Source organism: Monodon monoceros, unplaced genomic scaffold (assembly GCF_005190385.1).
Source record: "Monodon monoceros isolate NGI ecotype Baffin Bay Population unplaced genomic scaffold, NGI_Narwhal_1 Super_Scaffold_12, whole genome shotgun sequence".
In the NCBI taxonomy this organism is placed as follows: Eukaryota; Metazoa; Chordata; class Mammalia; order Artiodactyla; family Monodontidae; genus Monodon; species Monodon monoceros.
This window is the reverse complement of record NW_021703768.1, coordinates 166,616,046-166,639,924: the sequence shown is the minus strand read 5'-3', so window position 1 is coordinate 166,639,924 and position 23,879 is coordinate 166,616,046. Positions and strand designations below refer to the sequence as shown.

Sequence of the window (23,879 nt, the reverse complement as noted above, 5' to 3'; positions counted from 1 at the left end):
AGCTATGCAAATCCCAGGCCAACGAAAGCCCCCATCTCAGCCCCCCAGCTCCAGCTTGACTTGCTAAATTTAACCTCTGAGGCTAATTTTAATCGCCGGCTGGAATCAGGCTAGTTCCCACGGCTGGGGTGCGTTATCCCCGCCCTGACAGGTCCCTGGGGACAGAAGGAGGGCACTGGCCGGGAGGTCTCGGTGCCAAGATGATTCAGGAAATGCCCCCCACGCCTGGGGTCCCATGGGAACATGGGACTTGGACATGAGTCTCTGGGCCTGGAAGATCAACTCTGGCCTCTTCTCAATCTGTCCCCATTTTAGACAAGGACATCCTGGTTAGGGCAGGGTTCACATAATGGGGGAGCCCCAAGAGTCAGAAGGTCGGGGGGGTTTCTCTGAACTGAGACCCAAGAACCAGACAGGAAGTAAGTTCCAGGCAGGAGTGGCAGGTGCAAAGGCCCTCAGGAGGGAGGAGATGCACCAATAAGACTGGAGTGAGGGGAGGGTGGGAGGGAGGGAGACGCAAGAAGGAAGAGATATGGGAACATATGTATATGTATAACTGATTCACTTTGCTATAAAGCAGAAACTAACACACCACTGTAAAGCAATTATACCCCAATAAAGATGTTAAAAAAATTAAAAAAAAAAAAAAAAACATGCTATCTGAACAAAAAAAAAATACTGGAGTGAGGAGGCCAGCAGGAGAGGCTGCAGAGGCAGGGCCACTCCGGGTCCTCTGAGCTGCAGGGAGGCCTGTGGGTTTTGGTCTAAGAGCAGTATACAGCCGTGGGAGGGCTTTGAGCAAGAAGGCACACGACTTTTGGGGCTTCCCTGGTGGCGCAGTGGTTGACAGTCTGCCTGCTGATGCAGGGGACACGGGTTCGTGCCCCGGTCCGGGAGGATCCCACATGCCGCGGAGCGGCTGGGCCCGTGAGCCATGGCTGCTGAGCCTTTGCGTCCGGAGCCTGTGCTCCACAACGGGAGAGGTCACAACAGTGAGAGGCCCGCATACCGCAAAAAAAAAAAAAAAGGCACAGGACTTTAAAAACTTGGCCATGGCTGCCATGGGGAGCAGGACAGTTGGGGGCAGGGGTAGAGATGACAGGAAACTACCGGGAGGCCAGGGCTGTGTCCATCTGGGCAGAGACTGGGGGTGAGGCCCCCTCTGTGCTATGCCTGAATCTTGCACTTTAAGTCACTGTACTCTAGGGCTCTTTGGGTCCTCTAGAAGCCACTAGGTCCTCTGCCATCTCTGGAGCCAGGCCGGACAGGTGAAGATGGACTTACACAGGGGTTTGAGTCTTCTGAACTTTGATGACCTTGGAGCCCCCAATCCTCACCCAGGAACCAAAGTCATCCCCTGCCCTGGTCCTTGAGGGATCTACCCAGCACAGAGCTGACCGTGTCCCTTCACTGTTCAAGCACTCCTCATGGCCCCTCACTGCCCTCAGGAAGAAGGAAGCTCCAGTCCTCAGCCTGCCATTCAAGGCCCTGCCCCAGGGACTCCCCTGGTAGTCCAGCGCTTAAGACTTCGCGCTCCCCAGTGGTTAAGAATCCGCCTGCCAATGCAGGGGACAAGGGTTTGAGCCCTGGTCTGGAAGATCCCATGTGCCGTGGAGCAACTAAGCCTGTGCGCCACAACTACTGAGCCTGCGCTCTAGAGCCCGTGAGCCACAGCAACTGAGCCCGAGTGCTACACCTACTGAAGCCCACATACCTAGAGCCTGTGCTCCGCAACAAGAGAAGCCACTGCAATGAGAAGGCCGCGCACCGCAATGAAGAGTAGCCCCCGCTCGCCGCAGCTAGAGAAGGCCCACGCGCGGCAATGAAGACCCCACACGGCCAAAAATAAATAAATAAAAAGAAAGAAAAATATTAAAAAAAAAAAAAAAGACTCTGCGCTCCCAGTGCAGGGGGCCTGGGTTCAATCCCTGGCCAGGGAATTAGATCTTGCACACTGAAACGAAGATCCCACATGCTGCAACTAAGACCCGGCGCAGCCAAATAAACAAAATAAATTTTTTAAAAAGTAAGAAAGGCCCTGCCCCAATCAGCTCCTGCCCATCGTTCTCTACCTTCAACAAAATATCTCTGCCTGAAAAGCTCTTGTTGCCCCTTCTGCACCTGGCCAACTCCGATTCACATTTCAGAAACCTAGCTCAAAAAAATCCATTCCTCTGTGAAGCCCTCCCTGCCCTCACTCTGGTCTCCCAGAGCCTCCATCCATCCCCTCCAGTTCTGACTCTGTGGGGCTAAGGGGGTCGTATATCCAGCTCTCTCCCTCTCCCCAAGACTGGAAGACCCTCAGAACAAGTCAGAGGGGTGACTGGGAAGATTTGGTGAAGGGAGCAGGTCAACAGGGACACATCTGAACTCGCCCCAGCTTCCCTCAACAACTTCCTCTCAGACTCCCCCAGCTGACTCCCTACCCAGAAATACACAGGCATGCAAATCCAGCCACTCAGCGTTGACCTGCCTCAGGCCCAGGTGTGAAGGGCCAGCCAAGGAATGCGGAGGCAGGCGGAAGGCCCAGGGTGTGCATATATATTTGTACTCACATGCAAATCCCCACCCCAAGCAGCAGACAGACCTGGCGGCCCCTTCTCCAGATGTTGGCGTGACCAGAACTGCTGGGGGGAGGTGGTGGTGCGTGCTGAATCTGCTGGGCACGAGGGGGGAGGCTGAGGTTAGGGGAGTACTCTTCTGTGCGCATGTCCCCCCCCCACCCCCACCAATGTCCAGCTAGAAAGCAGAGAGCTTATGGCATCTGCCCAGCAGAGAGGCACAGGTGGATTCATCGACCCAGGAAAGGGAAGAAGAGTCAGGAGAAATCCAAGAGGGTGTCTCAAAGGAGGAAGCATGTAGTTGGGCCTCAGTGGAAGGGCTGGATGGGGCCCTGAGCAGATGGACAAGGGAGTGGGCATTTGAAGTCAAGAGTCCAATACCTCCCACCCCTTTCTTTGCCCCCCATACTTGGCATTTATCAAGTGCCAACCATTGTGATAAACTGACCTCAAAAGAAGTAGAAAGCTTAAGTAGACGAATGACCACAGAAGATTAGAAAAGTGACTTGAGACCTACCATTAAAAGGACAACAGGCCCCGACAGTTTTATGGTTATTTTATCAAGTCTTAAAGGACAGGAAAGTGAAATGTTCTTTAAACTACCTGAGACCTTTGAAAACAATGGGAACTGCCCAAGTCATTTTATGAAGCTCTTGTAGGTCAGAACCTAAGTCTAAAAAGAGAGAAGTATTGACCACGAAAGGGGCAATGTTAGAAGCCAGGGATTTCAAGGAAGATCTCTCTGAAGAGGTGACATCTGAACTGAGACCCAAAGCCCAAGAAAGACACAGCCAAGCAAAGGAAGAGTCAGTTGTGGGGAGATCTGGTGCAAGGGTGTTCCTGGCAGGGGGAACTGCAAGGGCAAAGGCTCAGAGTGATCATGAGTTTGGCATTTTGAAAAAAAGCAAAGAAATCTCTATGACTGGACAGTGCGAGCAAGGGAGAGAGGGGAGGGGACTGGTGGTGGGGAGAGTTGTGGCACTTGGATCACATAGGTCCTTGTGGGCCACAGTGATGAGTGTGGGTTTTACTCTGAGGGCATTAGGGAGCCACAGAGAGTTTGGAGGCAGGGGAGGGTCAGGATATGATTTTACAGTTTAAATAATCCCCTTGTACTTCCATGCATTGCTGGTGGAAAAAGAAAGAAGTAGAGCCACTCTGGAAAACTGTCTGGCACCTACTAAAGCTGAACACGCATCTACCCTTTGACCCAGCGATGCTTCCCTTCAACATTCACCTAAGAGAAAAGTGTCCATGTTTTACCAAAGGACACAGACAAGAATGTTCTCAGCAGCCTCATTTGTCATAGCCCCAAATTGGAAACAACTCAAATGCCCTCGATGGGAGAACTGGTAAATGATTTTTGGTAGATTCTATGCAAGACTACTGTACAGCACAGAAAAAGGATGCATTCCACCTCCATGCCACCACACAGGTGAATCTCCCAGACCATGTGCCAGTTCAGCAATACTGGGCTCCATAGAGAGGACACACCATGTGATTCCATTTATATGAAGTTCCAGAACAGGCAAAACTCACCTACAGTGATGGATATGAGCACAGTGGTCACCTGGAGCAGGTACTTTGACAGGACAGCGGGAGTCCGGGGACTGGGGTGTCCTGTTCCCCGGGCCAGGACCTGGATACATAGGTGTGTTCAGTTTGTGCAAATTTTTTAGCCCTACTCCAATGATTTTTGCATTTTTCTCTATGTGATTTATCTCAACCAAAAGATATTTTTAAAAACCTCGTCCCTGGGGACTTCCCTGACCGTCCAGTGGTTAAGACTCCATGTTTCCATTATAGGGGTCATGGGTTCGATCCCTGGTCTGGGAACTAAGATCTCACATGCTGTGCGGCGCGGCCAAAAAAACAAAAACCAAAACAAAAACCAAAACAAAACCCAAAACAAACCTTGTCCGTAGCCATGGCTGCCATGAGAAACAGCATCTGTCTGCGCAGGAGCAAGGTGGCCGGGAGAGGCTGGGGCAGGTGTCTAGGTGGGAGATGTGGGGCCTGAACTGGGACGGGGGCTGCAGGTAGGCAGAAGAGGATGGATTGTTTGGCGACCAAGGGGACAGGACGTGCTGGTGGCATATGCCTGGGGTTGGGAGGGGGCCTGGGGTCTCAGGCCTGAGCGTTGTTCTGGAGGGGGGAACTAGGGGTACAAAGGAAGATTTCATGAGTGCCTGGAGCATCGTAAACTCTCTAAGGTGATACCTGTGGTCACTAAGTCCATCAACAAACACCACTGCAGTCCTTCAGGCTATAACTGTCATCTCTCTCTACGAGGTCTCTTAGTCCCCTGGTGATGGAGATGGGGGTCTGGAAGGAATCCCACCCTCCCACTGACCCTTCACTGCTGGCCTCTCCCTGTGGAAGGACTCAGTTTTCTCACCTGTAAATGGGAGCGAGAATCCTTCTCCCACCAGCTGGGGAGGAGGGGGCAGTGGAGGGATCTATCAACCTTGGCTTCTGGCCTCCCAGAAGCCAGAAGGGAGAGGGGCCTTGGAACTGAGGATGCTGAGTCAGCGTGCCATCTTGCAAGACCACAGTGACACTTACTGTGACACGCTGGGCAACATCAGACCCCTACTTCCTCCCCCACAAAATGGGTCACAGAATCCTGATATAAAAGGCTTTGCAGTGAGGTTTGAGAAAAGATCAGGAAGAGTCAAGTTCCCCTTCTTGCCTCCCAGTGGGGCTTTAATGGAGGGACAAGTGGCAAAGTCACGCTGCCAGACCCTTGAGCTCAGAGGCCTCAGTTTGGTGGGGGACCCAGGCCGGCGAGGAAAGGAGAGGAGGAAAGGAGAAGTGAGAGGCAGGTGGGTGGCCTGGGGGAGATGAGGGCCCGCGGGACGCGGCGAAGCGGGGAGGGGGCGCTGCTCCTGGGCCCTGCAGCAAATCAGGCCGGTGGCCCCGCCTCATGCAACCCAGGCGGTGGTTTCATCACCTGCTCCCCAAGTACCTCATTACAGGCGACAGGAAGAGCCCCTTGGAAAGTTGGGACCCCCCCTCCCCTCTCTTGAGGGCTCCAGCGGCTCCCACCCCAGCTGCTGGCGACACCCCTCCCCCCCGAGCCGGGGCCCTGGGCCGCCTTGTCCCCTGGGAGCCTGGGGAGATGGTGGCCCAGGTAGCGGCGGCGGGGGTGGGGGGGGCACTGTGGGTGACCTAGGGGCTGGCTCAGCCCACAACAGCCCCTGGAGTCCCTCACCTGCCCTGGGGAGAAGGCGGGCTGTAGCAGTGACTACTGTGCAACTAAACTTCTCTGGGCCTCAGCTTCCTACCCCAGAAGATGGGGAGGGTCGGCGACACCTCCCTGAGTTGGGGGGCTCTCTGGAGATAATATCGCCCTCTTTCTCTATGCAGGCAGCCTTTGCCATCACTGGGCCTGACCCCTCCCAGAAGGCCTTGGGGTCACCTCTCCTCAGCCCTGGGGTGCCCAGCTCAGAGTGAGGGCCCCGGGCAGACCCAGGAAGGGTGCTGGGGACAGGGGGTCAGGGAGAAAGCTCTTTCCTCCTACGTACACATGGGGGGGTTGGGAGATTCCCCTCGCAGGGAGACCCCCCCAAACACATGCATCACCCCCAACACCCACATACATAAGTCCCCAAAACACATGCGGTCCACAATACATGCAGACCCCTCAGACACACACAGAGTCCCCCAACACCGGCCGATCCCTCGAATGTACACAAACCCCCAATATATGCAGTTGCCCCCAAACACACGACCCCCAACATGCAACCCTCCTAGACACACACAGAGCTCCCCAAACACATGTAGACTCCCCAAATCCATGCTAGTCCCCCATTATAAGCAGGCCCCCAGACACAGATAGGGCCTCTATCCCCTGCAGGGGTATCGCCCACCCTCTGGCTTCCTGAGGCAGGGTGGGAGCACCCCCCCAGGGGAGAGATGTGGGTTCGGGGCTGGGGGTTCTGAGGGTGGGGTGTGAAGATCTCAGGGATCGCACGTACGGACACTGCATGGGGAACACAAGCTATGCTGGTGCAGGTGGCAGGGGGTTGAGGGGATCTTCGGGGTATTCCTGGGGACTGTGGGGGTCTGAGGGTGGGGTGTGTTAGCCACGTGTGGCTCTGAATCCCAGAAACCCAGAATGTTCCAGCTGGAGGAGGCCCTTTGCGGGGATCCCTTTGTTTATAGACCTCTCTGGCACTCATGGGGAAATGGAGGCCCAGTGGGGGACCCTCAGACCCACCTCCACAGACCCCTCCCCAGGCCTGCTCCATGAGCTGAAAGGTATGATGGCCTGGCTGTGGCTATGGGCACAGCCAGATGGGGGTATCCACTCCACTGTACACTCATTGCCTGACATGCTCCAAGCCTCAGTTTCCCCATTTGTACAATGGGCCCTGGGGGCGCCTCAGGCACTCACCCACCTGTTCCTCTACTTTAGACAGGCCTCATCTACCAGCAGATTCCCAGCTCACCTTCCGCCTCTTTCCAGGCACCTGAAACACCAGCCCCAGACAGACCTGCCACTTTCCCATTGCCAGGCTTTTGCCCCCGCTGTGCCCTCTCCCCGGAACGCCCTTCTCAGACTCACCCAGGTCTGAGACGCTGCTACATGTCCTTCAAGCCTGGGCAGAAATCTCTCTTTCTAGAGGTGCTAATTTCCCCAGGCCAGATTTCTCTTTCCCTGTGTCACTTAGTCCTACCAGATATTTTTGGTGCTTCTTTGTTACTTTCTTTGATGATCCTGTTGCCCCACTAAGATGTCCGTTCCACGAGGGCAAGGATGGAGCCTTCCCAATGCCCGGCACACAGTAGGTCCGCAATCACCCTTCCTTGAATGAATGAGCAAACAACTGCTTAACAAACGGAAGAAACATCGGCAACGGGTTCCGTTTTCTTTTAAATACCTCATGGTTCACAAAACAAACTTGAGGTCCCATCTGGCCCACAGGCCGCCAGTTTGAGGGGGCCCCTGCTCTCCCACCCCTCTCTAAACAGCCTACAGCACGACAGCCCACCGGATGGTGCTCATGCTTCTCTCAGGCCAAGGGGCTGACCCTCTGAAGGTTCCAGTGCCCGCCGTGGAAGGAAACTATGTCCCGGGGTCATGCAGGACCTGGCTGCCCTCACTGTCCACTGAAGGTCCTGCCAGGAAGGCCATTTTCTCTGTCATGGCCACTGCAAATGGCCTCCCATGGGGCTTGGGACTCCTACCCCTGGCGCTGAGAGAGACCGTACATTCAGAACCCAACTCTGCTATCTCACACAGATCAGAGCCCTCGGCCACTGAAGGCCCCCAACGATGTCCCCTAAGCTGCAGTGGCAGCTGCAGGAACGACCCAAGGCTTCTCTCTCTCTTTGTTCCAAAGAAAGATCTCCCCATAGGGCCCCAGAAATTCATCCCCAGAGGCCCAGGCCTCCCAGCTTGGGGAATTAGCACATCTGTCAGAGCTGAGAGGAAGACACTCAGCCCATAGCCCAGCAGACCCAAGACGCAGCAGGTGGGGAACCCAAGATAGGGCCTTTGAGGCATCCCTGGTCCCCACTTTCTTCCCCAAGAAATGTCTGGGAGCTGACCAAGGTGCCAGGGACGCAAGGGCAGGGAGTGGACAGACCCGTCTGACCTTTCCCATTGCCCAGTCTGGTGGGGGAGACGGCAGACACGTAAACTGTCAGGGACAGAGCCCTCACCAATGAAATTCTATAGGGCAGGGGTCCCCAACTCCCGGGCTGCGGACCGCTACCGTCTGCAGCCTCTTAGGAACCTTGCTGCACAGCAGGAGGGGAGTGGAGGGCGAACAAACGAAGCTTCATCTGCCGCTCCCCATCTCTCACATTACCACCTGAACCATCCCCCCTGCCCCCAGTCTGTGGAAAAACTGTCTTCCAGGAAACCGGTCCCTGATGCCAAAAAGGTTGGGGACCACAGCTATAGGGGGAGGCAGTGGGGGAGGTGGCAGGGGAGGGAGCTGCTTTGGAAAGATGGGCCAGAAGGGACTTTTTGAAAAGGGGACCTCAAGGGCACCAGCCATGAAGGGGTGTGGGTGAGAGACTGCCTGGTGGAAGGAATGGCAGGTGCAAAGGCCCTGAGGTGGGAATGTGCTGGGTGGGTTCCAGGTGCAGGCGTGGCTGGTATTGCCAGGTATGGGTGAACAAGGGGCATCTGGAGACAGAAGAGGGCAGGGAGGCTGCAAGGGGCCTTGGGGATCAGGGTGAAAGAGTGGGCTGTACAGCAATGGAGAATCATGGAGGGTGTATGAACGGGGGTGGGGGGGTGGCTGTGGTGCAATTCAGGATTTTCAGCAGACTCCGTGGCTGCTGTGGTGAGAAGACCTTTGGGAGCAGGAGGCCAGGACAGCGTCCAGTGGGAGAGGGTCGGGGCTCTGATTGTGGAAACTGGACAGAGGCAGGCCTGTGCCCACAGCAGTGACTCATTATCACAACTTGCCTGGATTGTTCCCTTCCGAGAACCCCACCTCAACCTCTGGTGAACCTGAACCTGGAGGAGATCAGGACAGGAAAGCTGACAGGCCTGAGGCTTGCTTGGCCCCTGGTGGAGGGTGGGGTGAGGGTGGACCTGGATGGGGCTCACAGGCACGTCCACTCGGTCATAGTTCAGATGGCACCTCCTGTTACTGAGTGCCTGCTGTCTTCCCGGGCCCATGCTCCACCTCATTTACACACAGGACCAGCTTGACTCAGATAGCCCAGTGAAGCGGAGACGGCTGCCCTGTTTTATACAGGAGGAAGCAGGCTCCTTCCCAGGGCCACACGGTGGGACCCCAGATCCTCGCTCAAGCATGGGCTTACACCACAGGGTTGTTCGGCCGTGCCCCAAACTCACCCCCGCCGACCCAGTCTGGGAAGTGGGCCTGGGCACCAGTGGGATCTGAGACACTCATTCCTGAGTTCCCTGGGGCCAGTGGGCAGCCTCACAAGCCCCCCCAAGATGCAGGCTCAGCGAGGACCTTTGGGAGGCTGAGAAATGGGACCCAACCACTGTGTACACCCCACTCGGATTCATGGGCCTGGGCTGGGGTGACCTCTCCAACCCCACATGGGATCCCAGGAGTGTGATAAATACTCTCTGACAAATGACATCTGTCTCCAGGTGAATATGTGCCTCTAATATTCCAGAAGGTCAGACCCCCAACGTGTCTATACTCATTCCATCTGAGTTGGGGTGACAAATGATTTTAATTCCCTTTCTCCTCTAATTTGCATTTTCTAGATGTCTGCCTGGTTGGGTAATGATTTAATGAAATCAATCATTAGTTGGAGATGGGAAGTAAGATCGGGCTCAAATTGCTCAGGTCACAGGGTCAGAAAGGGGTAGCGATTTGTCTGAGGTCACACAGAGAGGAGAGAGGAAGCTGGGGCCCCTCACTCCTGGCTTTAGTTCTCCTAGGGGCTGAGGGGCAGCCTTGAGCCCGTCCTTTCTCTGAGGGGCCTGCGTGTTTCCACCTGGCCTCAGTCTTCCCTCCTGCAAAGTGGCAGCTTCAGACCAGATAGCGAGTTCCCAGCTCTCGCAGGTGAGACCCCAGGACTCTAAATGTCCCAAAATTCCATTCCCTGGAGGCCAAGATTCACTCCTGGACTCAGACAGGTAGTGGAAGGCAGGTATGGGGACAGGAGGGCGCAAGGCTGACTTCTCCCAAAGCTCCTTTGACCTTGGAAATCAAACCCCATACACTTGTCCTTCCAAGTCTAAATACTTTTTTGAACCCCGTTTCCTTCACCCCAAGAGCCTGAAAGTTCTCATCCCCGACGCCAAAGATCCAGAGGTCCTGACCTTTCCCAGTGAGGATTCTCAGCTGGTCAGACAGAAGGCCTCAGCTATTTCTGACTTCTTGGGTCTGCAGCTTGGGGACTGGGAATAGCCAGGGACCCCAGTTGGCAACGTCTGCTGCCCTGGACCCTGAGAGGCAGAGGGTGGGGATCATGACCATGAAAGTAACGCAGCCACGGGCTTGTCGTGTGCTGACAACCTCGGAGGGCTGTGACTATCCTTCCTATACCCATGGCCCAGATGGGACACTGAGGCACGGGGAGGAAGTGGCCCAGGCAGCTGTGGTGCCCCACTCAGGGCTCTGTGCCCACCATCCTGCCCTCAGCCACAAAGTCATCCTGTGGGCCCAGCTGAGGCCCCACGTTCACTGCACGGGGTGGATGAGGGTCATGGCGGTCACAGGCACACGTGGATGTCATGCCACTTGCAGGTCTGGGGCCACGACACACAAGGGCACACCAACAGCAGGAAGGCATGGGGTCATGGTTGTGCACAGGGGGCTCCAGGATGCACAAAGGGATGTGACCCAGGAAAGGGGACCACTGTAACTCACAGTCGCATACCAGGGGCTCATGGCACCACAACTTTGGACTCACAATTCCCCAACTGACACAACCCTCAGACACATGCCCTTTGGACACACAACCCCTCAGACATGACACACATTCCTTCAGACATAACTCCTGGACATGCAACCCCTGGGACACTCACCCTTTCGGACACACAACCACTCAGAACCACAACCCTTGAAACACCCCCCCCCCGAACACAACCCTCAGACTCACACCCCTTGGACACATACCCTTTGGACACACAAACCCAGGACACATAACCTCTCAAACTCACAATCCTAGGACTGCACACCTCTTAGAAACAACTCTCCCTCGTACAGCAGGACATTCGGACTTTCAAACTCAGCCCAGCCCACAGATGCCATTCAAAGGACACCGCAAAAACCTCGGCCCGACGCAACACGCACCTGCTACACCTGGGCCCTTGGACGCTCGCGCACCAACCTGGAGGAAGCGGCTCAGAACCCCGAGCGCCCGGCAGCCGCAGGGGCCTTCAGAGCGGGCGGCCCCGCCCCCGGGAGCTGATTGGGCGGGGCGTAAATTTGCATAGAGGGCGTGCCCGCGGGCTGCGACGGGCGGGCACTCGGGCGTCGCCGGGTCCCGGGAGTTCTGGGACCCGGGACTCGGACGCGGGAAGACTCTGAGGTGGGGAATAGTATAATGAGGGAGGGGGGCCCGGGAGGGAGCTGGATCAGACCTGCCAGGCTTCCCCCGATGTCAGTGGGCGACCCTGACCTGCTGAGCCTGACCCTAATTCGGACCCTGTCTGTAACCCCCTGCTATCTCCTACTCTGGACTAACTCCAACCTGAGTGAAATGTAACTCCGACCCGGGACCTGAGGCCCCAGGCACCGAGACTTTCTCGAAGCCAACCCTGACCCTTGCTCTCACCCAAATGGAGGGACTGAAGAGAGGGGCTCTGGGGTCGCTGAGGGACCTCACAGCTGTGTGCCTCCTGCAGCTGAATGTGTGACCCACGTGCTTCGACAGGAGGGTAACAGACCCCTCGGTGGCTGGGCGCCCTCCTCCACTTCAAAGGTCAGCTTCCAGGACTGGACCCGCTCCCTGGGATCCCAGCACCACCCAGCACAGGTCCAGGCCCAGAGGGGGATCAGAGCAGGATTAATGAGTGAATCAAGGTGGAAAGAATTACAGGATGAAGATGACTTTTGACTGGGCAATCCTGGAGAAGCCCCCAGTCTGAAGGAGGCAGAGCTACCACATACTCCCTATCTCTGTGGGATCAGAACTGGGCCAGAGGTGTCAGGGAGGGCTTCCCCCAAAGAGGGGTGGAGCATTTATACTGGACCTTGAAGCATGAGTAGGAGTTTGCCACTGGAGAAGAAGAGGGAACAGGACTTGCAAAGGTTCAGAGAAAGAGTGCAGAACATTCTTTCGTGGGGGAAGATGAAGCCAGAGCAGGGAGTGGAAGTAGATTGAGCTGGGCACCCAAAGAGAGGCTTGGAGATAGGGGGAGGGGGTCCACTGGGGCAGATGAAAGGGGAGAGCAGGTGGGTTGCAATGGCTGCTTGGTGTCCACCTTCTAAGAAGACAACAGGAGGTGATTGGACCCGTGGACTCAGGGGGGAACATGTGGAGATATTAGTATGTGGGGGACACTGAGGAAGGGAACAGAGACCCTGCCTCTCCCCACACCTCAGTTTCCCCATCTGTGACATGGGCAGTTTGGACCCCCAGCCTGGGCATAGATTTCTCTTTGGACCAAAAAAACTAGGGTTCACACTGTCATAAAGGTGGGGATCAGGGTTCCTGCCTCTCCCACCCCGTCTTTGATGCCCTTCAGTGTCCAACACCAGACACTCAGGTGTCCCAAGAACACACCAGGGCCTAGGCCAGGTTGGGGGCTTCTGCCTGGGCTCAAAGGCACAGAACAAGGCTTGGGGAGTGTGGAGGTGGCTGGGGAGCCCTGGGGCCCTCGAGAGCTGCTTTGTTTACCCAAGACCGCCTGCCTGCCTCTGATGCAACAAGCAGGCTCTGGTTATGTGAGGGCGGAAGCTGGAGCAGCTCTGGGAGCAGCCTGGACTGGGCCAGCTGGGGCTGCCCACTATGGGCCACACCTCTTGCCCCCTCACCACTGGGGCTTGCTCCTGTGTTCTTGCCCCTGCCACGTTGTCCCCTTCCACCACTCATGTTCCCAAACACCCTTCCCATTCCGGTCCATACCATCTTCTATCATTCACACCGTTTCCTATAATGGCTCCTTCTTTCTGCCTTTACCCCTGTTCCTGTCCTATACCCTCCCCCATCGCTGGCTGTGTTACCCCGTGTGGACCCACACACCCCACTGGGCCAATCAAGAGTCTCGACCTCAGTCTTCTCAGATGAGGGGACACTCTTAGGTGCTGGAGTAAGAGGTTGGGGGGTTGAAAGGGAGATTTTGGGGGAGAAGGGAATGGAAAAGGCCAGAGAGGAAGATCTGGGAAAGGGGCCTGGAAGATGGGGAAGGTGGAGACAGGGATGGGAAGGTGAGGAGGTGTAGAAGCTGCTCCCCCCAAGTCTCCCTCTCCAGATCCTCTCCCAGAATGTCAGCAGGGGAAGCCTTTGAAGGATCCTCCATGGCAAGGACAGTGTGGTCCAGTGGGTAGGGCTTCAGGGTTCGAGGACCCTGGGTTCCCATTCCAGCTCTGACTCCCACTCGCTGTGTGACCTCAGGCCAGTCACTTCACCCCTCTGAGCCTGTTTGCTCATGTGAAAAGTGGGGACAATAGTAGTCTCTCCTCTGGCAGGGGAGAAGTGTTTCAAGGTCGGCCTCCAATGCCCCCTCCTCCTCCAAAAGCCTTACCTATCCCCCCCTCCCATCTGGTGTTCTGACACCCCCATCCCTCCTTCTACCTGAGCGCTGACCCCATGGTTTAGAAACGTCTGTGTCCAGCTCTGTCTCCCGGAGCCTGGGCCGTGTGTTGTGGTAGCACAAAAGGGGTGTTTCCATGGGTTTCTTGAAGAACTGGAGTCCTGGAGAGGGTCTGAGTAGCGTAGGAGCATGCGGACCAATCTTGGGGCATCCAGAGGCCTTGCTGGGGGATGAGGCAGGGGCCAGGAAGGGGCTTCCCAGGGGCAGGACCCTCAGAGTACAGAGCAGGCCTGAAATAAAAACTAGGACTTGGGGCTTCCCTGGTGGCACAGTGTTTGAGAGTCCGCCTGCCGATGCAGGGGACACGGGTTCGTGCCCCGGTCCGGGAAGATCCCACATGCCGCGGAGCGGCTGGGCCCGTGAGCCATGGCCACTAAGCCTGCACGTCCGGAGCCTGTACTCCGCAACGGGAGAGGCCACAACAGTGAGAGGCCCGCGTACCACAAAAAAAAAACAAAAACAAAAAACCAGGGGCTAAGAACAAAAAGCCAAAACTCAAGTCTGATTCCCATCCTGACCACTGTGGACCAACTGGAGACAAGTCACCGCCCTCCCGGGCCTCCTTTTACTCCATCCACAAATTTGAAGGAGACTGGTGGAGGGTGGGGGGGACAGTTCCAACACTTAACCCAGGGAGCCCTTCCAGGTTACCCCCACCCCTGGGTGCTAGGCTCCCTACTTGAATGCCCCGTGGCACGGAGAGTTCCCTGTCACTCTCCTGGCTGCCCACCTATTTCTGGGAGCAAGTCTTAGTGAGCTAGATCTGGGCATGCTCACACCCTTCACTCCGGGCGGGGGGGGGGGGGGGGGGGGGGGCGGGGCGGGCGCGGCGGGGGGCGGGGGGGGGGGGGGGGGGGTAAGTCGGCCAGAGCGTCGAGGCAGATGCGAGGTGTTGCTGGGTAATCTGGCCTTGCGGAGCCTTAGTTCGCTTTCTAGAAAATGGAAGCAAGAACGTATGAAGTGAAAAAGGACGGAGGGTCACGATGCACCCTTCAGGATCGGCCAAGACTGGGGACTGGGTCTTGAATCAGGGGCTAAGAACAGCTTGGAGGCGGAGTGCCCGGCCAAAGCTTTGCCTCTTGCGCCCCCTTGCGGTCGGCAGGGGAGGACGTTCGCCAGGCATGAAAGGCGAGCCGGCCACGCAAAGAGCAAATAACCAGCACCTCCGTGAGCCCCAGGATTTGGGGTGGTGGGGCATCTAACAACCCACAGTCCTGCACAGACCTCTTTGAGAGTACTATTAATCCCTGGCTAAGGTCATGTTCAGGGGCCGTGGGTGACAGGGAGCCCTCGGAAGGTCTAGGGCACCTCATGACTGCCCCTCACTAGCTCACAGCAGCGCCTGAGCCATCCAAGGCTGCCTCTGGGATACATGCAGTTACCTCACTTAGCTGCCTGTCTGTCCAGCGGGTCTGAGCCCTGGAGCCAGGGTTGGTCTGTCTGGCTCACCAGGGCATACCCTGGGCAGGCAGGGCCTAGCTCAGAGAGAACGGTCAATGTTTGATGGATACATGGCTGCATGGTAGAAGGAAAGATGGACGAGAGGTGCCTTCAGAGTGGGCGAAGAGAGGGAGAGTGACTCTGTGGGGGTTACACACCAGGCAGGGCCTAAAACACTGTGAACCTGAGGCTCTTCCCTCCCCCTCAACTGAGCTGGGGCAGGGGGAAGGCAGGATGGTGGCACACAGGCCCCCAGTACACCCTAGGAGAGGTGAGAGAGGGCTGACCCTGTTTCCTGGTGGTGGGAGGCAATTATTAATACCTCCTGTGTTCCTGAACCTCCTCACAGGCCCTCAGGCCCCTCCACAGCCCTGATACCCCACCAGGACCCTCTCTGTCTCCCCTAGGGCGCCCTTGGCCTTTGCCACCCCTCTCGCCCAACCACTTCTCTGGGCCAAGCTGGGGGATCCTCCCAGAGCAGTGAGCCTGGGACCCACCCTGGCTCTACCCTCGACAACTCAATTCTGCTCTTCCTTATACATTTTGCTGGGCATTTTGTTGGCACACAGCTGGCCTCCGAGATGTACAAAACATGGGCCATGATGTCCCAGGCTTGGAATTCGCAGGGATCAGATCAGCGTGGGCTCTTCTCAAGTCAGCAGAAACAGACTCAAAGCAATTTTGGCAAATACAGTAATTTTAGGGACTCATGAAACTGAAGAATTGAGATTTTCTAGTGTCAGGTACAGCTGGATCCAGGGCCCCAGGCAATGTTCTCAGGTCCCCTGGTCCATCTGCCGAGCTCACCAACCCCAGAAGGAAGATGGTACTTTTCCAGCAAAATCCTCAGGGAAGACCTCTCGTTGGATCACATGCCCATCTCAAACCAATCACTGTGACCTGGGAGATGGGGAGCTCTGACTAGCCAGGCCAGGGTCCCACATCCACCCCTGGAGTTAGGGTGGCTTCTCCTTATGGTCTGAGCCTGAGGTGGGCATTTCTGCTCAAGGCAGAATGCAGTCCAGGCAGGCAGGTACACGACTGCCTGCCTCAGCCTGTAGAGAAGGTCCAGTCCAGCCTTCCTTGTTGAGATGGAGAAAGGCAGCACCAGGGAGGGTCAGTGCCAGACCCATGTCACACAGCATGTCAGAGGCAGGGCTGGGACCAAACTAGGCTAGGGTCTACTCTTCTCTGTGTGATCGCACACAAATAATGCCACCTCTCGGAGCCTCTCTTTTCCCATCTGCATTTGGGTGACATCTGCCTGATAGGGCTGTCTGAGGATGAAAGATGACCCTTGTGAAGCCCCCAGCACAGATCTGGGCACACAGCAGGTGCATGGTCAGGATTGTCATGGTGGCAGTTACTGGTCCGAGGGGCCATGGCCGTGTCCATGGCCAGTGGGGGCGGGTAAGAATCCAGAGGCAGCAAAGCCTCGTCTCAGGGCATTCATGGCTGGCCCAGAGGTTCCAGGCAAGAGCAAGAGAAATGCGCCGGCCACACTTACTTGGTCTTCTGTCCCTGCCAAGTCCCACAAGGCTGTGTCCAAGGGTCCAAGCTTTGGTCGGGCTGGGGGGCAAGAGGTGAGTCAAGGCGAGGTCTGAGAGACCCCTAGGGCTGCAGGGTAGCCCTGATGAGGTGGCGTCTGAGGAAAATCCTGGGCGAGGCTGAGGGAAGATGTGAAGCACTGGGAGTTAGAGGGTCTGGATGTGAATCCTGGCATTTCCGGTCACTCGCCTCTCTGAGCCTCAGTTTCCTCTTCTGTAAAATGAGGCTGTGTGTAGAACCCGGGGCCTGGAGAAGCAGGGGAGGCCAGGACTTGATCCGGTGAAAGTCACCTACAACCCTTGGGGGGGGCAGTCTGGGGAGAAGTGGGAGTGGAGGCTCCGAGGTAGGGAGTGGGGCGGCAATTCTGGGGAGCAGAGCAGGGTCTGTAGGTACACAGGTGGGATCGGGCGGAGGCACAGAGCAGTTTGTTCTGAGGGGGCGCGGCAGTAGCAGTAAAGGGACGGCAGATGACCCAGGATGTTCACGCCTTGCCTGGAGGCTCCAGGCAGGAGCAGGAGAGAAACACACTGACTGTGGACGGGTGGAGAGGGCAGCATCTTCGAGGCTTGAGGGTGAGGCACCAGGGCACAAGGGATAGGATGGGGGAGATTTTGGGGTGTGGGTCCAGGCTGGTGGGCAACAATGGGTGGGGAAATGGGGTGGGTTGCTGACCCCCTTGGCAGCCCCTCTTGCTCCAGGCCCTCCCAGATGTCCCCCAAGTGACCCCACAGTCTGTGGGATTCCTCATCACCCCGATGCCCAGAGCTAAGCCTGTCACATAGCAAGTGCCCGATAAGAACTCTGACTGCACACCCATGAACTCTGCTGCCTCTTGGCTCTCGGGGCTGCTGCTCTAGGAGCTGTGGGGGCCCTGTCCCCTCCCACGCCTCCCTTGACCCTCTGAGAAGATCTCCACAGCACAGAGCACAATCACAGCAAATGAGCAGGGGGTTGTGAGAGCTACACAAGCTGCGGGCACAGTCAGTCCCTTGGGTACCTCCAATCTGCCTGTGTCTGCCCTGCATGAGCACAGAATAACAAGACACCAGGCCTTTCTTGGTGCCACGCTCTCCTCAGATGGTCAACCACACCTTCCAGTACTGAAGCCCTCCTGCAGTCCTCGCCCATCTGGTCCTGGTCACGTGACTGGCCTTGACCAATGGGACAGCCATAACTGAAGCAAGGGAAGGCTGGATGAACACGTGCACACCGGGCGCCCAACCACCAGGAGAAGCTTGGGCTGTCCTGCTGGAGAGGCCACGTGGAGGACCAGACACCCCCCTCCCCACCAGCAGCAGACAGCACTGGTCAAGGGCCAGATGTGAGGCTACTTCTGACTCTCTGGCCCCATCAAGCTCCCACAAGAGCCACAAGTAGCACCCAGGTGAGCCCAGCAAAACTGCCCGGCTGAGTCCAACCCAAACTGCACGACCGTAAGCAGGCAAATGATTGGTGTCATAAGCCACTAAGTTTTGGGATAGTTTGTCATGCAGCAGTAGCTGACTGCTACAATGCACATCACTGTATGCAGATGCGCCTAATGAAGCACTCTGACAGAAGGGAAAAGCAGAGACCAGAGTGGGGAGGGACTTGCTCAGGGTCACACAGCAGGTCAGCAGTAGAATGAAGATTCCAGAGCTGGGTGGATAACAGTCCTGCTGGGCTCTGCCTGAGACAATGTGTTTGGGTAAAGCAAGCAGCTGGCATGTGGAAGGGTATGGAAAATGGGGCTCCCCTCTGTCTTGGGGGGCAGGGGTCCTTGGGATCAGGACAGGGCCTGTGGCCTGGATAAGGGGCAGGAAGATGACAGAGAAAGCACAAGGGAGATGGGCTGACAACGGCCCTGAGCAGCAGAGGGCACAGGTGCCCCTACCCTCTAGCCTCCCACGGATGAAACCATCCTACAAGCCTAGGGAGAAAACTCGAGTGGTTAGTCAAGTAGGTCTGTTCTTGGATGCCGAGAACGTGGGTTAGTTCAGAGCAAGGAGCACAGAGAGGCTTATGGCCCCACTTGGCACTGACCTGAGTCAGAGGGGCCAAAGCACCTCCAAGTCTCTTCCGGGATCAGGCTGAAGAGGGCAGAGGCGGTTCCTCGGGGCTGGAACAAAACATGTGCAACGTCCATGAGGCTGAGGTCAGAGGCCATGAGGCCTGCTCGGCTAGGCTGGATTGTGCATTGGGGTCACACTCCAGTCCCCCAAGACCCCTGGCCTGAGCCTTCAGGGCATCCTCTGTAAAAATGGGACCAGCCACCCACTTCAGAGGTCGTGCCTGGGTCTCACGTAGGACTGGGAGCTTCAAACCCCCAGGGCTTGCAAAGAGACGCAATAGCAGGTGAGTAGCTACTACGCAAGCTGCTACTGGTGCCTTTCAGAAGCACGGTGCATTTTCGCAACAGCAGGCAGAAGCAGGGCTTCTGGAAGCAGCTGGGAAACTGAGTTAAAAGTAAAAGCTATGGTTTTTGAGGCCCTACTGTGTGTATGGCACTGTGGAAGGCTTGATGCAGTGAACTCGAGTCCCAATGGCTGTCACCCACCCGGGGCAGAGCAGCCAGAGCCAGATGGTTATTTAGTGCAGGTGAACCATCATGAACCCCTCCCACGCTACCCTCAGAGGGCAGGTTGCTGCACATCCCTTCTTACACATTTGCAAGGCCTTTTTGGTTTTTGTTGTTGTTTTTTGTTTTTAAGGCTTTTTTGGTTTTGACAGTTCTTTTGTCTCAATTATCACAGGCAGCAACACAGTTTTTTTTACTTTCTAAGTGCCTGGTCGAGGACAGGCATACCAGAACCCCATACTGCAGGAGCCAGACACATCTCAAGGTTGAGCCATGGCTTATAGCACGTATGCATGTGTTTACATGTGTGTTTATTAAGTTATAATGAAAACCAAAACAAAAAGAGCTACTTCTCCAAAAACTCTCTCCCCGGTATGTAAGAACTGTAAGTAGTTTTCATTTTTAGACCGTCTGGTCATTGGCTCAAAGCCTCTTTCAGCTCCGGGCGCCCTCCCAGCTGCCCTCGAGGCCCCTGCCCACCCCCTGAACCCGTCTCCCTTTCGCTCACCCACTGCAGCCACACCCGCCTCAGATGTTCCTCCAATACACCCAGCTCACCAGGCCCCGGGCCTCTGCCCTGCCACCGACGTGCCTGGAGCACTGACCCCGGGTCATCTCCGTCTGCAGGTTGTTCAAGCCTCTGCTCACACCTCTGTCGTCTCCCCAGAGAGGCCCCCCACAGTCCTTTTCCTCCTTCACATGTGTCTGAAACGTTCTTGGGTGTTCCGTGTTTACCTGGTTGCTGTGTGTCTCCCCGTGAGGCCATGAGCACACCTGTCTTGGTCACTACCGTGTCCCCAGCACCCAGCCCAGGGCCAGGCACACAGCAGAGCTCAGGAGCTGGGTGCTGAGTGACTGAACTCTCCCACTACAGACGCCAAAGGATGAAAGGAAGTCACCGGCCACCATGAGATGAAGAGAGGGAGTTGTCTAAGGAGCGAGAAGTGGCAGTTCCTGGCTGAGCAGCGAAGGTCCTTACAGCAAGGAGGCTGAGAGCAGCAGGGGCGGGCGGTCCCGGGAACTACCTGTGGCCCTGGGCTGTGGCGTTCATGTGGTCTCGGATGCTGATGGCCTGTTTGAGGAGGCCTTCCACGCTGCGGAAGTAGACGCTGCTGTCGACAAGGTTCTTCACGGCGCTGAAATGGGAGGATGGAGCCAGTCAGCGGCACCACGCTCTTTTCACCCCCCAACCAGAGCTCAGCGGATGCCTGTGCGGGCCAGCACTCATCAGGCACCTGGAGGATTCCATGGGCCTCCCTGAGGGCTCACTGTGGGCTTAAAGTTTAGATTTCCCTATGCAACAGAGCACTGGATGGCAACATGCAACTTTCGCTTAACGGCTGCTAGACTATCTAATGCTTTGAAGGAGCTATAAGCATGCAAAAGTGACCTCAAAAATATCTTTCTTTCCTCTTAGGTAACCTATTCCTGCCTCTGAAGGAAGCTTGTCAACTGGACTGTGAAAAGCTCTAGAGGTGAGTTTAGACTCATCGCCATTAGAGGGCACTACTGCAAAGCTGTGCTAAGCTCTGGTGTTGAAGCCACATTGCTGGATGTCTAATGAAAATGTCCCTTCCAACAGCACTACAGGAACATATTCACCAAGCTGCGTGGGGCCTTGCTAATGCCAGAAAGTTGCCTGTGCAACGACACCTGCAGTAAAAATAAGAGGGTCGTTTTAAAGTCCTTCTGTTAAAGACAAAGAAACCACTCCCATTTATTATCAGTCAGGAACCTGCTTATGGCTATGAGATCAAAAGGTGGGAGCATTGGCTGTTGCCCGCTCCGTTAACTTGCTCATCTGACACCACCAAATGTAGTCAGCTTTCCTAGTGCCCGTCCACCTTGATTAAAAGCTATCTAGGGCTTCCCTGGTGGCGCAGTGGTTGAGAGTCCGCCTGCCGATGTGGGGGACGCGGGTTCGTGCCCCGGTCCGGGAGGATCCCACATGCCGCGGAACGGCTGGGCCCGTGAGCCATGGCCGCTGAGCCTGCGCGTCGGGAGCCTGTGCTCCGCAACGGGAGAGGCCACAACAGTGAGAGGCCCGCGTACCGCAAAAAAAAAAAACAGAAAAAAAGAAAAAAAAAAAAGCTATCTAACATAAGCTCACTACTGAATAGTTTACCCCAACCAATATACCATTTTAATATCTTTCAGTTTTACACCAACCGTTAACGCTGCATAAAGCATTTTGACAACTAAAAGGGCACTTTCATGTCCGTAAAGGAAACAGTCTTTCAGCATTAGAGAAGTTCACATCTCACTAAAGAGAAGTGCTCAGAGCTCGGAGCAGACTGGCCCCCTGCCTAGCCTAGGGCTGCTAAGCACTTGAAATATGGTTCATGAGACTGGGGAGCTGAATCTTGCATTTTATTTCATTAAAATTTAAGTGTAAACAGCCACCTGGGATCCGGGCTCCTGCACTGGCTAGCACGGCTAGAGGAACTGGGAGAAAGTACAGACTGATTTGTTCTTCCTTGAACCTGGACCTTTCTGATGAACTCTGGGCTGTCTGGGAACTATTCAGCAGCTGCGAGAAAAACTCCCATTTCTTTTCCTGGAGCTGAGGAGGGTGTCTGTGACCACTATCCTCAGGAAGATGCCATCTGTCTGGGTCACCCTCCCGTCCCAGCGGAAGGGCCAAGGCTGGTGAAGGCAGAACTCCCAGCGGCACGACTTCCTGTCAAGGAACCTTCGACCACACAACAGAAACAGGCAGGCAAACCACACAGTGCCACGGATGAGAGCTGCTGGGGAGTATCCAGCCTCCACCAAAACAACCCACAGCCCAAGCCAGGGGCAAACAGCACTCCTAATTAAAGTCGCCAACTCCTAAAGCAAACGGAACAAGCCAGGTCATGAAATACAGTCATGGGGAACAGAACCAACAGGAGCACAGGAGGCAAGGCTGGCAAAGCTGCAACAATGGGAAGAAACACCTACTACTGCTTTTTATTCTCAGGCACTTCTTTCACTTGGGGTTAAAAAATCTGGATATTTAGAGAAAGTTAAACAAACAAAAATAATAAATGGTATATCCACGGTCACAGAAGCTTTATTCATAGTAGCCAAAACATGGAAGCAACCCAGATGTCCATCAACAGATGAATGGATAAACAAAATGTGGTCCATCCATATGGAATATTATTCAGCCCTGAAAAAGGAAGGAACTTCTGACACATGCTACAACTTGGATGAACCTTGAAGACATTACGGTAAGTGAAAGAAGTTGGTCTCAGAAAGACAAATACTGTATGATTCCACCTATGTGAGGTTCCTAGAATAGTCAGATTCTTAGAAAGCAGAAGGGTGGGTGCCAGGAATGGGGGGCGGGGAATAGGGAGTGAGTGTTTCATGGGGACAGAGTTGCAGTTTTGCAAGATGAAAAGAGTTCTGGAGATGGATGGTGGGGACAGTTGCACGGCATTATGAGTTTATTTAATACCACTGAACTGTACACTTAAAAATGGTTAAGATGATGAATTTGCATCTTAACCACAAGATAAAAAATTGGAAAGAAATAAACATTAAAAAATAAACAGTCATGAATAAACATTAAAAAATAAACAGTCATGTTCATGTTTTGGCCCTCCCCCCCAGCTGCCATCCACCCCACCAGCCAGTCTGTGGTCCCAACCGTGGGTGGGAAACATTGGCCCCTTGAGGCACCTCCTGGAGTCCTTATCAGCCCCTCCTGTGACAGATGGGGAGGGGCTGAGGGCCAGGAAGAAGCCAGCAAATAGCGAGAAGCACAGGTCTGGGCTGGAATTTTGCCCTGTGGCCAGGTGAGTCCAGATCCGCATGCCTCTACTCAGGCAGGGCAAGGCTCACGGGCAGCCGGCTGAGATGCCCCTGAACACCCGGGGCATAACAGGGCGACCGTGGCAGCGCAGAGGCTGTGGCGCTCACCTGCAGGCGTACTCCACCGTGTAGATGGCTCCCTGGCTTTGCTCCTCCCACCGTTGCATGTCAGCCTGCCGGAGGTTGGGGGCTGTTAGCAGGGGTGGCTGCTACCTCCATCCTCCCAGCTCTCTGGGATGGAGCACCCGAACACCAATCCCCATGGCTGTAGAGAACAGCCCCCTCCAGCCCCTGATCTTTCCTCCTGCCACTCCCACCCCTCATCAGTCTGGTTTTTCTGTGAACACATGGCGACTATGGCTCAGGGCCTTTGAGCAGGCTGTTCTCTCTGCCTGGCATATCCTTCCCTCACACGGCTGCCTCCTTCTCACCACACAGGTCACAACTAATGCAGACCCTGCTGTCCCCTTCTTCCAAATCTGCCCCAGATCTGTCCACCCAGCCCCTATCTGGGCTGGTGACCATGTGCCTCCTTGCTGGTGTCCCAGCCTTGACCCCTGCACCAACAGAGTAGGCCCCAGCTCACAAGGTGCAGACCCTGGGAGAGGTCGGTGGCTGGGGTGGGGACGGCTCACCTTATGCTGGGCCAGCTCGGGCAGAGAACGGCGCACGTGCTCCTGCAGCCGGTACAGGGCCACGGATGGCTCGTTGGCCAGGACGTAGACACTCTCAGTGAACTTGTCTGTTACTGGGTCCAGGA

General features: G+C 55.7%; 1 protein-coding gene across 10 annotated transcripts in view; it reads right to left on the bottom strand.

The window, feature by feature from the left end:
• The window catches only part of LOC114892363 (BLOC-1-related complex subunit 8), a 34,301-nt gene that overhangs the window by 6,920 nt on the left and 3,502 nt on the right, over positions 1-23,879 (bottom strand). For 2 of the 10 annotated variants that reach the window (XM_029217183.1, XM_029217184.1), the window contains exons 2-7: positions 23,755-23,867; positions 20,344-20,454; positions 18,784-18,859; positions 4,476-4,594; positions 4,101-4,200; positions 2,588-2,656 (exon numbers count right to left, since the gene is read on the bottom strand). In XM_029217183.1, the coding sequence (XP_029073016.1) occupies positions 2,588-2,656; positions 4,101-4,200; positions 4,476-4,594; positions 18,784-18,859; positions 20,344-20,454; positions 23,755-23,867 (588 nt within the window). The other 8 variants (XR_003792709.1, XR_003792710.1, XM_029217190.1 and 5 more) reach the window with 8 other exon arrangements.